This window comes from Equus asinus, chromosome 15, assembly GCF_041296235.1.
Source record: "Equus asinus isolate D_3611 breed Donkey chromosome 15, EquAss-T2T_v2, whole genome shotgun sequence".
Lineage (NCBI taxonomy): Eukaryota > Metazoa > Chordata > Mammalia > Perissodactyla > Equidae > Equus > Equus asinus.
The window spans coordinates 29248889-29264782 of NC_091804.1; the positions used below are offsets into that span (position 1 = coordinate 29248889).

The window sequence follows — 15894 nt, forward strand, 5'->3', positions numbered from 1 at the left end:
TCATGTTTTCTGACTCTCTTCCGGTGTTCTTTATGTCGTACTTCCTTTCCCCCCCCCGAGAAGGGGGCAAGGAAACCGGGCTTCTTTCTGAAAGATCGTTAACTATTTCAGTTTTTGCTTAGGGAGAATTAACTGTGAGATATACCCAAATGCAGTATATTGTGTTTGTTGCATATATTTCTGTAATAATCTGGATCTGGTCCTGCTTCTTCTCTAGTGTACATTCCTGTAAATTTCCAGGATGACCTTCTGGAGCACAAATCTGATCATGCAGCTTATTCTCTGTCATCTCTTCTATCGCTCCTGTAGGGTAGAGTCCAGACTCTTTATTTGAGTGTGCATGGTTCTTGTTTACTTCCTTCTCCATCCCACTTCCTCTTCCATCCCACTGCCCACCGCCTGTAGCCTCTCCTATGTTGTGCTCCTTCATGTCTCCATGCCTTTAAACCCCTTTGTTTTGTCTGGAATGCTGTTTGCCTTTATCTCTCTGATAAATTTCTCCTTATTCTTCAGAATTGGGCGCCTCCTGACCCTCTAGGGGTCAGTTGTTCCTTTTTACTCATGTGTACCTCCTACAGCTAAGTTTTACCCTGGGGTTTTGTTAGGATGTCACATTCAGTATTGGTTGAACTCCTGGCACAAGACTAGACACTGAAGGTGTGAGATGCATAGAATGTGGGCCCTGCCTTTGAGGAGAGATTGGGGAGATTCCTACAGCAGAGTGGTTTCAGGACTGCATCATCACTACTCGTGTAGCCAGCAGTGTAGGAGCGGGCTCACCTCCCCATAGCGTCCAGGCGGCAAGTAGTTTGAAAACTTTGACAAATGAAACTGTCTCATGATTTTATTTGCAGTGCTAGTAAGAGTGAATGCTTTTTTTCATATGCTTATTGGGTATTTTTTAACTCTGAGCAAAATAGTCGTTTTATTATAGTGGAACTAACTAGGTCACTTCCTAGTCATGAAACCCTGGGAGGCAAATTTCTTTTCCTGGCTGAGTCTTCAGTTTCTTATCTGTAAAATAGAATAGTGACATGTTCGAAGGATTGTCCTGAGAATTAAATGAATATGTGTAAAGCGCACATAGGCGCATAGTAGGTTTACAATAAGTCTTGCCTCTTTAAGTCACCAGTCACTAACCCAGTACCTGCCACACATTCAGGATTCAGTAAATGCTTGTGAGGAATAGGAATATGTATTTTGTGTGTGTGTGCAGATGCTCACACATACCCGTCTGTCTTGAGAGGAGTGTTTGAGTTGACTCACATCAATGTTCAACTGGAGCGGCTGAGCACATGCGTGTGACTCTTGGGTTACCACATCTCCTGCTGGGCAGATGTCCATTATAATGAAGTGTAAAAAGGGAAAAAATCATAATAAAAGCAGAGGAGTGTAGTGTTATGGCTTGATTTGACAGGGCCTCCTGCTACTTCAGCTGCCAGTGCCAGGCATGGAACAGATTAATCTGTATTCCAACACACCACTGCTGAAGTCAAGATCGATGTAATTAGGGTATTTTAAGCATCCTGTTTGCATTTAGAGTCTTACCAGAAAGCAGGATGTCTGTCCATCTGGGGAATCTCGGGGTGGGGGAGGTGGGCAGCAAGATTCAGCAATAAAACAGAGATGGTTTTAATTTTAGAAATGAGAGAAGAACACCGCTGTAAGATTTCCTTAAAACAAAAGAGCTTAATGGCCTTAGATGTTCCATGGAAACAAAGGCGCTATACAGCATGGCCTTGAATTTTAACGTGGCCCTGCAAGATCTTGCCAAGACATGGGCCTGATGGTTGAAGTACAGGGACTATTTCCATCCTAGGAATAGAACTCTGGCTGACCCATATCTTTCTTAACCATTGGGCTGCTGTACGGCAGGTGCAGGCTCCGAAGCTAGGTGGGCAGAGTGGCCCTGAATTCATTCCCCAACCAACCAGGCTGGGCTAGCACCGTCAAGTGTCACTTAGCGACGGGGATATGGTCTGAGAAATGCATCGTTAGGTGATTTCATCATTGTATGAACACAAGAGAGTGTATTTATACAAATCTAGATGGTATAGCCTACTACAAACCTAAGCTATATGGTACTAATCTTAGGGGACCACTGTCATGTATGCGGTCTGTCCTTGACTGAAACGTCATTATGTGGCACATGACTATATTTAAATGCCATGCCATCAGGATATTGCTTAGGGTCCACTTTCCATAGTCCAGCATTTATATTTCTCTATGATCTGCACCCCTTCCCGACCTTTCCACCATCATTACCTTTCATCCTCCCTTCCCTCCCACCACACCAATCTCTTCCCAGTTCTTTGTCTGTACCCTGTGCATTCCAACTTAATGCCTTCGCTTCATGCTTGTCCATCTGCTTGGAATATCCTTGTTCCCATTGCCCCTTCTTGCTCCAAGGCCCTTCTCTTGCCTTCTTTTTTTCTTCAAGGCCCAGCTCAAGCACCACCTTGCTTACTAATCTTCCCACATCCCCTGACTGGAAGAGTATTTGCTCCATCAGCAGTTTCTGCCCCTTTCCCATTCACTATCACTTTCTGTCATGTAATTTTAGACATAATAGACCTCAAGCCCCTGGAGAGCAGGATCAGTGTCTAATTGTCTCTGTCCCCAAACACTGTATTTTAGAAATTTCTAGGATTCTGTTTTATGAATAAATGAATGAATCAGTGTCAGTTCCATTGCCAAAGATCCCTAGAGGCCTTCTACTGGCCCAGCTCAGCTTGCCAGTGCCTCTTCTTTCCTTCTGATAAATGTAATCTTCCCCTGCCTCCTGGTACCAAAACTTCAACAGAGATGCAAGTAGGACACCTCTGAAATCTAGAGGCATTTCTCTTGGCACAGAAGGGTGAGGATGTGACATTTAGGGATTGTGACTGTGCACCTTGTCACCTTCCCTCTGTTTCCCACCTCCCATCCCACTCCGCACCATGGGTGACCTGTTAGTAGAAATAATATTCCATTTATCCCTGACTTCAAGAATATGGTTCAGGTCTGTGCTTCAAGAATTAAATGTGGCCATAGAACCCAAAATCCTGCCCTCTGTCCGTCTACCAACTTTACCAGAGAAGACTTGAGGCTCTGAGCTCACAGCTACTCACTTGCCAGTATAACACACACAGTTCTGCATCCCTCCCGGAAGTCTCTGAGAAAAATGTTTTCCTTTTATCTCAATTCTGACTTTCAACTTCCAGTCCGTATAAGCACCCCTACCCATTCTCTCCTCTTTCCTTTTCCATCCCCAGCTGAATTAGGGGCCTTTTGCTCACGTGCTGTGCATCTGCCACGTGTGCCAGTTAATTGTGTGCTCTATTGTATCTGTTTACTTTCTAGCCTTGCTCCTAAGATGATGAGCTTCTCTAGAGTGGACTATCTTCTTTCATCTCTACAGTCCCAGTACTTGGCACCTTGCCTGGCACATAGTAGGTACTCATAAGTTTGAGTAAAGGAATGGTTGGTGTATGTACCACTTTGTGCCCTATAATTGTCCTGTGGTTATCAAACTCATGAAGAAGGCGTTTTTCAGTTCCTCTACAGATCAGGTGTTGTGTTTTCTGTTCTTGCAGCAAAATCAAAAGGCAAATAATTACCATGGCCAAGTATATTTATTTTTATTAACAGATAGGACCATCTCTGCTTAGATATGCTATGTACTTCAGCTTGCTAGTAAATAGCCCCTACCCACTTCAGGGCTGTCTGCAGGTCTCCCAGAATCTTGTATTATTTGGTTTTATAGGCAGACACACATAAGCAATTTAGCTTAATTTATTGTAGGATTAAACAGTCTGAGTAAAATTGGCCTTGTTCCATTAGGGTTAGAACAAATCTTGAGTTATAGAAAATAGCCCTACCAGCTGAGAAAGTCAAGTAATCTAAGCCCCTCTTTTTCTCAGCAGGGTCTAGTTAGGATGACCCAAGCAGACTGAAACGTATTCAGTGGCCGGCGTGTGATCAGGATGCAATATGGAAAGAGTTAGATGGTGATCTATGACAGGTGCATAAGTGAGAGAATCTCTTGTGATGTTTTTGTCAATGCAGCAGGACTCAAACTAATGTCTATTGAGTGCCTACTGTGCACATATCTCATTTGATACAATGGATTTAATAGATGGAAGGGACAGCCCCATTTTACAAATAAGAAAAATGAGACTCAGAGATCAAACAGTATGCTATGGTGTAGTTTAATCGGTTGTTGACTGCCAGAGGCAAAATTTGAATCCAAGTCTGTCTGATCCTAAGGCCCCTCTTAAGATTAATTCACTTGGTGCCTCTGGAGCATGTCCCGGGAGTTCATCCTCTCAGTGCACCTGTGTGTCTTTCTCAGCAATGGAACACTGGTGGACCCAGTTGTCAACAGGCCCATCTGTGCATAAAAAGCTCTCCTCACAGAGAGAGGTGATGTTAACCTATTGGAATCTGGACCATACTTTTTTTAAGACTGAGGATGGGAAATGCTAGTCCATTCTTTACAGAAATGGCACAAACTGTAAGAGATTGATTGCAGTGACTGACAGTCTGGTTGTACCGTTCTGGAAAGACCTCTGATCTGGGTACACCAGATCATGTGTTCTTAACCAAGGAACCGTCCCTAAGAAGTGGGAACACTCTGAAACTCCACGAAAATGTTACATTTGTGTACATATTTTGGAAGGAATAGCATGCATAAAGTTCATCAGATTCTCAAGTGTCTGTTGTGATTCAAAAAAAAAAAAAAGATAAATTACAGATCTAGATTCCAGTTGCCCACAAAGGTACTTTTGACCTGAAACAAATTACACCCCTTATCAGGGCACCCCTGGGGAGTTGAACCAAAGATTTCTAATTCTCCGTCCAGCTCTGAAAATTACAGAACTCTGACGGACCCTGGAGAATCGACCTGTTAGCCCCCCTTGCATATACCCAGAGGTCTAGCCCATTGCTAATCGCCCTCAAGTGACCCTGAAGAGATTTGAGCCAGGGGAGAGTGGGCCAGAACCTCCCCTCTAGGAAGTCTCAGTAATTACTGTCCGAGGCAGCCCATTGTCTGGCTGTTGAGCAGGGCACCAGGGACTTGTGCTGGCACAATTTCAATACTGGCTCCCTGACACTTCACCAAGACCCCTACCTCCCTGCCTAGAGACTTGAAAATGTAGATTTGCTTGGCCTTCCCCCATCTAGAACCTCGTGGATTCCTTTAAAGTGTGTGTGTGCATGTTTGTTGTACTCGTCCTGGGCCCTGCCGTAGAGGTTGTTCTCTGCAGTGGGAGCCGCCACATCCACCCCGTCTGTGTGGACAGCTCCATAGCCATCCTTCACCTCCGTTTTATCCTGTCGAAATGACAGAGCAGCTGAGCAGTGTTGGCCGGCAGATAAACCTGTTATCTCCCCTGCTCTCTGTGCCAGCAGCTCTCCCCTTCTCCTTGGTGTGTGAAAAATTGAGTCCACCTTGGGCTGAAATCTGTTCCTAGGGAAGCTGCATTTATTAGTAGCTAATGAAACTCTGTGTGCGTCTGAAACTTGTGTGGCTGAAGTGTTTTCCTGTCTGGCAGGCACCAGTGACCTATGACCAGCCACAACACCCAGAGAGGGAGATGGAGGGAACATAGGCAGCTTCAGGGCTGCTGAAATTGACAACCTGTCCTTTACTTAAAATCCCAAACAAATAGGTAGAAGTCATTTGTTCTTAGGTACCACTGCACTTGATCAAGGTATCTCCTACTCTAGGCTGGCGTGAGCTGTGGAAATGCATGCTAGTATGATCTAGTACCAAAAGAGATGATTCTTCTGTATATTACATTTTCCTCTTTGAAAATTACAACTCTTAATACCCTCTCTCTGCCTCTAGCACCCCTTCCCACCCCCCGTCTTGTTGAGATATATAAAGAACATTTGTTTGCAACTCTTTTTCATCCATCTTAATCAGCAAGATTAAAAGGGAAGATTATTGAGAAGTTCTGGTTCAGTATTTGTGGAACTGCCTAAAACCCAGAGTCTCTTCCTTATTTGGACTCTGGTAGAAATTGCTTCTGGAAAGAGTAATTCAGTAGAAGAGAGAAGAGGGGTTGTTATTCATGTCTTACTCCATATGGCCTTTTGCTTCGTTTTCCTCTCATTAAAACTGTTGAATTTGTTTTAAATCCACATTTCCCTAGTGTCTATCTTTTGGACACAGTGAGCCCCACATGAAGCACATATTCAGGCTTTGCGTGGTTTAGTTTCTGGTCTCTCTTATATTTCCTCTTTAAAAGCTTTAATGATTATGTTTTATATGTGGGAAGCCTGTACCATAGTAAGAAAAACTTATAGTTTGAAGTCAACTTAGGTTCAAATCTAAGCTCCCACCACTTACTCAAGGATGTGACCTTCTGTGAGGTAATTCACTTCCCCGAGCCTTGGATTCTGCGTTTATAAAACAGACATGAGAATAGTACCTTTCTCCTAACTTGGTAGTGAGGACTCATTGAGAAAAGTGTGTACAGACTCAAATAAGCCTGCTGTCATAGGTACACCATAAAAATGACAGTTATCGTTGTGCCCTACTTACTTTCAAGTAGGAATTTGAACCAGCTTACAGCAAAACAATATGGTGATACTAAATCTTAGCTTTGAATAAGAATTTGTCAAAGGACAAATGTCAGACTGGGGGAAATATTTGCAACATATATGACAGAAGGGTAATATTCTTAATTTACAAAGAGCTCATAGAAATCAAAATTGGCAAAGGATAAGGCCAGGCAGTTCACACAAAAAGCAAGACAGATGGTCAGTAAACATCAGAAAAGGTACTTAACCTTATTTATAACAAGACCAAAACATGCTAATCAAAAGAAGATTCCACCTATCAGATTGTCATAATTTCTAAATTGGATAATATCCAATCTGAGTGAAGATATGGGAAAATATACTCTTTTATTTTGTGTATAATTATATACTTCCACTCTCAGTATATGTGTCTGTATGTTGTATATATGTTTATATATGTGTGTATACACATAATCATATATAATGTATATACATTTATTATTATTGTAGCATTGTTTCTAATAGCAAAAACAAAACAAACTATCAAAAACTGGAAACCACTTAAAATACCCATGATTGGGGCACTAGTTAAATTATAATAAGTAAGTTCAGTGGAATTCTAGATAGCTATTTAAAAAAAACGAAGTGCGTGCTGATATGGAAAGGTATAATATTTCTCCTATGAAAATGTACACAAGATACTTTGTAGGATTTTTTTCCTTGGGAGAGAGGAATAGAGTGTTGAGAGGAGTATGGGAAAATAAAAATATTAGTAGGTGTTCAACAAATATTTGTAGAGTTTGTTTTATACCTTTTGGTATAGTTTGATTTTTACCATGTACATCCATTACTTTTATTTTAAAATCCATTGGTGGAGGATGAAAGCAATCAATAGTAAAACAATAAAAGAAACTACTTCCTGTGGTTGAACGTAAACTCATCTTTGAGCTTCCTAATAGCCAAGGCAAAGAGAGAATGGTGATAAGAAGCACAAAAATTTCATCAGGAAAGAGAAAGATCTTCTTCATTTTGATCTCTAAAAGGAATGTAGCTGCCAAGGATTGGTCTAAACTCAGATTTAATCTTCTCTCTCCCCAGCTTAAAATTCATTGGTGGATCCTTGTCACTTTTCTTCATGATCCAGCCTCTGCCTACCTGACTGGCCTCCCCTCCCCCAGGAGTATGGAACAGTCCATCCAGACTGACCTTTGCATATATTGTTCCCTCTGTCTGGAATCCAGTCTTTACCTAGTCATCGGCCATGGCTGTTTTTTATGGTTTTTAAAGATTTTCAGTTGCCTGTCACCTCCAGTGGGAATCCTTCTAGGTCAGATATCCCTCCCCTGTGCTCCCTAGGTCCCCTATGTCTACCTCAGTGGTGGAACTTGTCACACCGCTCTTTCATCAGTGTTTTGTTTTCCCCACTAAATAGAGCTCCTTAAGGTTAAGGATACTGTGGTGTTTGTTTGGGGGCCCTGAGCACCAAGCACTTGCCAGGTGCAGAGATCATTTAATGACTGAGTAAGTGAGTAATCTGAAGTTTGAGTTTTCTGTCTTCCACCAATTAGCTGTGTGGACAAGTCACTTCTCTCTGGGCCTTGATTTTTCCTTCTATACGAGAGACTTGGCGCAGATAATCTATGAGAACTCTCTAGCTGATTTTTTTTCCTTCCTCTATGGTTGTCAGGTAGTCCGTATATACATGGAAGTTTTTACCAGTTGTCATGCTAAGTAATTTCAAAGTTTCAGACTGAGCTTGTTAGAATTCGCTACATTTATTTTGGCCTCTTCCACATCTGTTCACCAGCTGAAGAGATCAGAGCCGTATCCACCTTGGTTGGCCCAAGATTGCATAACTGATTATGTTCCCGCTCATACTTCCTCTAATCTTCTCTCCTTGATATACAAGGAGGTCAGAGGACTTCCCCTGGCATGCACCTCCAAAGACATCCCTTCTTATGCTTTCTCGCTCTGAGCTGAGCTTTCATGGTTTACTGTCCTTACTTTGGGTTCATGATGTTTTTTGCATTCCTGTGAAGACAGGGCCTGTTCTGTCCACTCTCCACTTTCTGTCCTCACCCCTACCCTACTCCCTGTTCCCTACTCCCTTCCTTTTTTTCAAGGTAAAAATTACACTACCTCAATCCCAGCCTTACACAAAAGTTGAAAGGCTATTGGGATGAACCTGGGGTCTTGAGAAGGTATATAATATTCCTGTCCACAGTATATTTTGGGAAAAAGTTTATACTTAAAAAACTGAATCTACTGATTAGAAATATTTTATTGAAACTGACGGCTCCGTAGGAAAAAGCCATCCGCTTACTCCCAGATGCAAAAAATCTTTAAGGACCATCTTGTAACTGACAGTTTGAGAGCATGTTAGCAAGGCAAAGGCGGTATTACTCTGAACTTGGGATAGGTACTTACACAGAAGGATTTTAAAAAAAACCTATTTGAAAGATAGCCAGAATTCAAGAGTGGTTTGTTTGTCCTGTTCCCCCCCACCACCACTGCAAACTTGTATTGAGAGCCTGCTTTCTTCCCATTCATTCAGCAGGTATTTTAAAACACCTGTTATGTGCCCGGCATTGTTTTGGGACTGAGGATATACCAGTGAACAAAGGAGACTAAAGTCCTTACCTTCAAGGAGCTTCTGTTCTAATTGAAAGGAAACTGAACAAAATAAGTAAATTATATACAGTGTTTTAGAAGGTAATGTGTGCCGAAGAGAAAAATAAAGCAGATAAGACGGGAATAGGCAGTGTCTGAACATTGCATTTTTAAATAGGATGGTCAAGGGAAAGCATTGATGAGAAGATGACAGTTGAGTAAAACTAGATTTGAAGATTAATCCTTGCAGGTAACCTGATGAGGAGCATTTCAGGCAGAGGAAACAGCGAGCGCAGAGGCCCCAGGACAGAAGCATGCCTGACATTAGGAACAGCGTTTAGTCTGAGTGAGCTGGGGAGTGATTGGAAGGTTTTAAAAAGAGGGCTGATGGGATCTGACTTTAGATTTTAACCTAAAGATCATTCTGGCTGCTCTGTGGAGATTAGGCCAAAGTGGGCAAGCATGAAAGCCAAGAGACCCAGAAGTAGACTGTTGAATATTCCAAGCAAGAGATGATGGTGGTGTGGACCAGAGTAGTGGCAGCAGGGGCAGTAGTAAGAACAGATGGGATTCTGGATATAATTTGAAGGTAAAGCTGGCAAACTTTTCTGTGGGACATGTGAGAAAAAAGAGAATCAAGGATATCTCCACTGTTTTGGGCATGAGAAACTGGAGAACCTGGTTGCCCTTAACTAGGTAGAAAAGACTATGGGGAACAGGTTTGAGGAGGAAGCTCAGAAGCCTGGTTTTGGATTTGTTCAGTTTAAAGAACCTGATAGACAACCAAGTGGAAAGAGTAGGTTGAGAGGTAAATGCATGAGTCTCCTTTCAGAGAACAGGACCGACACTGTAGACACGAGTTTCAGAGCCATCAGCTTGTAAGTGGTTTTTAAAGTCATGGCACTAGATGAGATCCCCAGGGAAGTGAATGTAGCCAGAAAAGAGAAGTCTAAGGACTGAGTAACTCCAGCATTAGATATTGGGGAAATGAAGAGGTAGGGAATGCTTCTGATATAAGTGAGGAAAAAACAAATACAAAATTATATCTGGGCTACAGTAAGAATGCTTACTTGTGGCTTTAATAGTCAAGTGACTTTTTGAAAGCTCAGGGTATCTCTGGCTCTTCACTCAATTTTCAAATAGAATATTTATTGTCCACACTGTGGGCATTTTATTTCAAAGTAAACTTTACTTTGCCATTTCTCCATGAGTAGACTTCTGCCACCTCCTTTCCAAGGTCATCATTCTTGATTTAAAAAAATTCTTTTTAAAGAAAAGAATCTCTTTACAGCTAAAGCCTATTAATATACCCTTCAATTACCCTCTTCTTCCCAAGGTAGAAAAATAGTATCTCATAACAGAAGCCTGTGGGTTATGTGAGCTCAAAAAGCATTGTATCATTTTGAAGTACTTACTGTCTAGCTGCCTTTAAACTTGAAGTAGGGGTTTTAGCTGCACCAGAATGTAAGTGATAGCACTGGGACCCTATCATATTTCTTATTTAATTCTGGGATTTTTACTTGGGGAAGTTATAAGGTCGTTTGAGAATATGATAGAACATGTCTTATTTGTTCCTTATATGTTCATCTCATGGCCGATATTCATCTTCTGTTCACAGATTATTTCTGTAAATGGAGGATGTGTTTAAGGTTGTGTCATGGGCAATAAGAATCAATTAATTCCAGGCAGAATAGAAATTCTAACTTAGTTTTGATTCACTTACTCAAGTCATCCTTGAGGATACCATCTCTTTTGAATATGTTTCTTGTGTAGTATGTGAAGATCAATTCAGTTTTCCATGACATAGTTTAGGTTCTTGTCTTATTAATCAATAGCAGCTGTCAGGGAAGGCTTACTTATTCCTCCTTCGGTAGAAGCAGACCAGGCTTGAACAGAGGTAATAATTACTGCTCTGATCACAGCGTGTTCTCTTTTCTCCTTCCCAACCCAGAGCATGTCTGTTCGATCCTGGCTTCCCTCCTGCGGAACCTGAGAGGGCAGCAGCGAACCCGGCTTCTGAATAAATTCACAGAAAATGACAGTGAGAAGGTGGGTGCCTGTTAGACTATAAGGCTGGGACCAGGACCGGCGGGGATGGAAGGCTCTTAACCTGATGGGTGCCATCTGAGGGCTGCTGAGCTGGGTGTTCCTGCCCTAAAATGCCTTCTCCAGCTTTGCTTTGGATCACAAAGGTTTTTCTGGTTGCTCTGCCTCTCATCTCCAAATTCATTCCTCTAGGAGTAGTAACACCTTAGAGTGGCATCAACTAGCACTTCAGGGGGATTTTTGGACCCAATGAAAGTAAATCATAAGTGGGATTTGGGTTGGGGGTTGCACAGCCTAGCAAAGTGATGAAGAGCATAGGCTTTGGATTCAGACATCTGGATTTGAAGCTGCTTTCACTACTTTTGAGATGTGTGCCACTCTAAGCCTCATTTTCCAAATCCTTTAAAAATGGAGACCTTAATACCCGTCTTGAAGAGTCAATGAGAGGAAGATTAAATGAGGTCTTCCCAGGCAGTGGTGATGAAAATGAAGATGATGATAAGGAAACAGTAGAGTCTGTCCTAGATGGGCTGTGGAACACGGGAACAATCATGTAAATGAGATTAGATAGATATTTCATATTGTCTAGCATGCCGAACCGTAAGATTTTAAACAGTAGTAAGAACTACCATTTATTTAATGACTGCTATAGATTGGGTAATACAGCAGATTCCTTTCATTGTTGCATGTATTCTTAAAATACTGTGTGATTTATTTTTTTGTAGGTATTATTCACACTTACAGATAAGGAGATGGAAGCTTAGATACATTATGTGACTTGCCCAAAATCACACCACTAATAACAAGCAGAGCTGGGATTTGAACCCAGGCTGCCTGAGTGCAGAAAGCCTGTGTATTTTATCACACCAATCATAAGTAGGTAGTTCCAGATGAGTAAAATTAAGGACCAAAGCTCCCTTTTTAACTTAGAATAATTTCTTCCCTTCCTGTGTCCAAGATAAAGGCTGAATTTTTTTCCTATTTCAGAGAGAGGTTCAAGACTGTCTCTTTGAGCCTACCTCTGACCATTTTTTCTACCCTCACTAGCAGGTAGCATGGTGAAGAGGCCATTGAGTTAGGTGGAGAACATCTTAGCAGTCATCACCTTGAGGACATTTAACATCTGTGCTTCAATTTCCTCATTTTTGAAATTAGGGTTGCTAATTTCCCTGCCTACATTATCAGATTTTTTTTAAGGCTTAATGAAATAATGGACACGAAAATACTTTGTAAACTGAAATATTTAAGATCTTAGGGTCATCACTGTTATCCAGAGAGGTTTGGGCGCTATCTTCCTAGACTGTCGGATGCTATGTTGAAGCAACATCTGCTGTAACCAATATAAGCTCTTGGGTAAAGATCAGGGTTGCCAAGAACCATGGTGGTACCAACCTAGTCAAAAGATAGGTTAGAAGTTTAGGCTGGCTTCACAGTGTTCCTTCAATCTTTTGGAAGTCTAGGGAAAAAAACTTTTTCAAACCCACTGAGTATTCCTCAGGTCATGTTTGAAGCGTGACTTTTGCTAAGTTTAAAACTGATTTTTAAGTTATTGCTGAGCAAAAGTCAGGCCCTTTTTTTAAGTTGCTGGAGGAGTTTTTCTTGTACTCTTCTGACTCAAAAGCAACTAAAGAGATTTTACTCAGACCTTTTTAAAAAAAGATCAGCTCTGGGGCAGAATCTGAACATGAAAGGTTTCAATTCGAAAAGAGAAATTTCTGTAAAGTTCTAAGTGAATATCAAGTATGTAACTTCAAGCTCTGTCTCTTTGCAAGAAGGGACTTGAATTTTTATTTATTTATTTGTTTTTATCAAGTTGAATTCATGGGAGTCCTAGAAGAGCTGGGCGTGTATCGTCTCCTTTGGGAATGGGCCTGCGTTCACACTGCATCCATCCTGAGCATGTGCTCTGTTCTGCCCCAGCTCTTTGATCCATTCCTGACGTGTTCCTACGCAAAGCTCACATCCTGTGTAAGACGCAGTACAGTGCACCTCCTCTTGTAAGGAGTGACAGTGAGATGAATAGGAGCTCCACTGTTCTCTTGCCTTGGTGTTCTCTTTCCTTCTCAATCGTGTCTGTGAAATATCTCTCTTTCAGGTTGACAGACTGATGGAGTTGCATTTTAAATATCTGGATGCAATGCAGGTGGCCGACAAGAAGATTGAAGGGGAAAAGCACGTATGTGTCCCTGCCTATCTCTTGCCAGCTATTGACTTGCACTCCATTTAGGTCCCTTATGCACCTCATATCTCCCCACAGGACAGGTAAGGGCACAGGTGCCATCTACCCTCATCTGCCGCCTAACATGGTCTAAGAGCAGAGCAGACGAAAGTCTGACGGTGGTTATAACTGCTCTTCGAACAGGAGACAAAGTCCTTTAAGAGGAAGGATGTGTTGAATTGATCCAGGGCTGACCCTGGAGTCTGAGTGATAGTTCAGGTACCCTTAACAAGTGCTTCTCTTAGAAAATCTGTCCAAAGTTCAGTGCTGTGACTTGGTACCACATGGACAGAGTGTGTCTTGGTACACACTCCTGCTGGCTTCTGTAGTCATTGGGGAAGCATCCAAAGGAAGGGGGATCACAGGGTATAAGAGCTGGAAGGAAGCTGTGAGGTCATGGAATCCAGTTCCCGCATTGACAGATGAAACACTGGAGACCCAGAGAAGGGAAGCTCCGGTCCATTGCAGCAAAGCCTACACTCCAGGTTCACCATGACGGGCCCTAATTTTCTTATGCTGATGATTGCTGAGGGAAAGGAAACCTGCTGGGTTTTTCTTCTTAAGGGGCTTTGCTTACTATGGTTGACCTGCCTTCTCTATTTTTCCCCTGCTTCCATTTTGTTCTTTGCTGTTGCTGGCCTCTGCAGCTTTCTCATCTGTCTCCTTAATCAGGGCAGGTCTGTTGTTTAATGTCTTATTTGTATTTTCTTCCCTACAAGACATTCCTCAGTCTTGGTCACATTGTAAAATGATCCTTTTCTTGCATTTTTCTAAGTTTGTAATACCCTCATTTTCCTTGTGATCTTGTTTGCTATGTCACTCCGTTCTCGTTTCACCCTTCTTGCCTTAAGGATGCACTTGAGGCTTTTGAACCTGACTGGTGGGAGAGCCAGTTTGAGCACTGGCTGCCATCTCTGTTGGCAGGTCTAGCTCTGCGGAGAACTGTGTGCATTGGCAGTTACACCAGCATTTTCCCTCAAGCTGTGCCTCAGGCCAGGGTGAGAGACTAGAGTTTTGGGGAAGACAGTGACCCTATTGTCTGTTCTGTTTCTCTTCACCCCTTCTTATCCACCCCTCCCTTTACACAAAATATACCTTCATTTATGAATACTAGTAGAGAGGTAACTGTGTTTACCATTCTTGTGATTTCCTTGTGCTCCCTAACCCTGGTAAGTCCTCAGATGTTTGTTGATTGATTGAATTGATTGACTGGGACTGTCTTCTCTTGTCCGGTGATACAACTACAAGATAAAAGGCAGAGACTAAATTCTGAGGCTGGACTTCAGCCACCAGCATTGTTCCACACACGACTCTTTCATTCCACCCACCCCAGCACCTTTATTTTGTTCTCTGAGTAGACTTTCCTTTTCTATCTTTTCTTCGCTTTACAGTTACTTCTACCTGATGGACAGTTAGTGATTGTTGAAGTGCCAGAGTAATTTGTCTTTCTCTTTGTCCAAATGGTAATTAGAAACAAATTCAAATTTCCCTAGACTTTTCTAGGGAAACAGCTGTGAGACAATTAGAACTCTTGCTCTGACAGAACCCCCTGTGTTATCTGCTAGAGGACACTTTCATGGGTAGGAGGAGCACCTGGCAGTCAGGGGACCTAAAATTTTAGTACAAGCGCTGCCTGTAAATCACTGCCTAGCCATGGCTTGTATAGTCATGCCTCACATAGTCCGTTTCTTAGCTATAATGTGCTATCAGCCAAGGTGATCTCTAAGGTCCCCTGCAGCTTAAGGTTTTCCCTCAGGTTCAGGTGAGCATTCTTTGATAACTCTTTTGGCAATGGAATGGGTTTTTTTGGACAATGGACTGGATTAAAAAGCCCAGTGAGGGTAGACCACTGACTGAGTTGTCTCCTAGGTAGAGGAGCAGCAGCCTAGTAGAAGGGTGTGTGTGAGGTGGGGACTCCCATAACCCTGGGTTGGAATTCCGGCTCTGCCACTTCCTAGCTCTGAGACCTTAGACAGAGGAGTTGCTCTCTCTAAACTCTGGTCTTATCATCTGTGAAATGGAAATGGCACCTCCCTTTTGGGCTTATTATGAAGACTAAGCATAAAGTATGCAAAGCACCTCACTCAGTAAGTAGAAACTGCTGCTGCTGCTAGATTTTCCTAGCATTCTTTGGAATTCTTGTGTAATTTTTAAGTAAGCCAGGCAGTCCTTTTCCTGAGATCAAATCCTTGCCAGGTGTCCCAGAAGGAGTCACTCTAGCACACTGGAGTGTTGGCACCATCAGGTGCTTCTTCTGAGGTGAAGCTGGAATAGACCTTTTTTTGAGGGAGATCGAGTAAGCCGGGTGTCAGGGAGCAGCTTGCAGGTAGCTGTTAGGAAACTTGGCCTGCTTCCCACAAGATTATCTATTATCAGCATTGAAGAGGGTATGAAATTGATTAGCACTGACGGAGAGTAATCGCTGCGGCCGCTCTCCCCAGCATTCACAGAGCTGCTGTGTGCCACAGGCGCCAGGGCCCTGCCTTTCCCTGACAAACATCTGTCTCCTT

General features: G+C 42.4%; 1 protein-coding gene across 7 annotated transcripts in view; it reads left to right on the plus strand.

The window, feature by feature from the left end:
- CTNNBL1 (catenin beta like 1) overlaps nucleotides 1–15894 on the plus strand; it is a 151673-nt gene that overhangs the window by 112283 nt on the left and 23496 nt on the right. For all 7 annotated transcript variants that reach the window (XR_011494636.1, XR_011494637.1, XM_070485907.1 and 4 more), the window contains 2 exons: nucleotides 11072–11169; nucleotides 13262–13342. Coding sequence is in view for 5 of the 7 variants with exons in the window: in XM_070485907.1 (XP_070342008.1) it covers nucleotides 11072–11169; nucleotides 13262–13342 (179 nt within the window). In the remaining 2 variants the exon portion in view is untranslated. The remainder of the gene's footprint in view (nucleotides 1–11071; nucleotides 11170–13261; nucleotides 13343–15894) is intronic.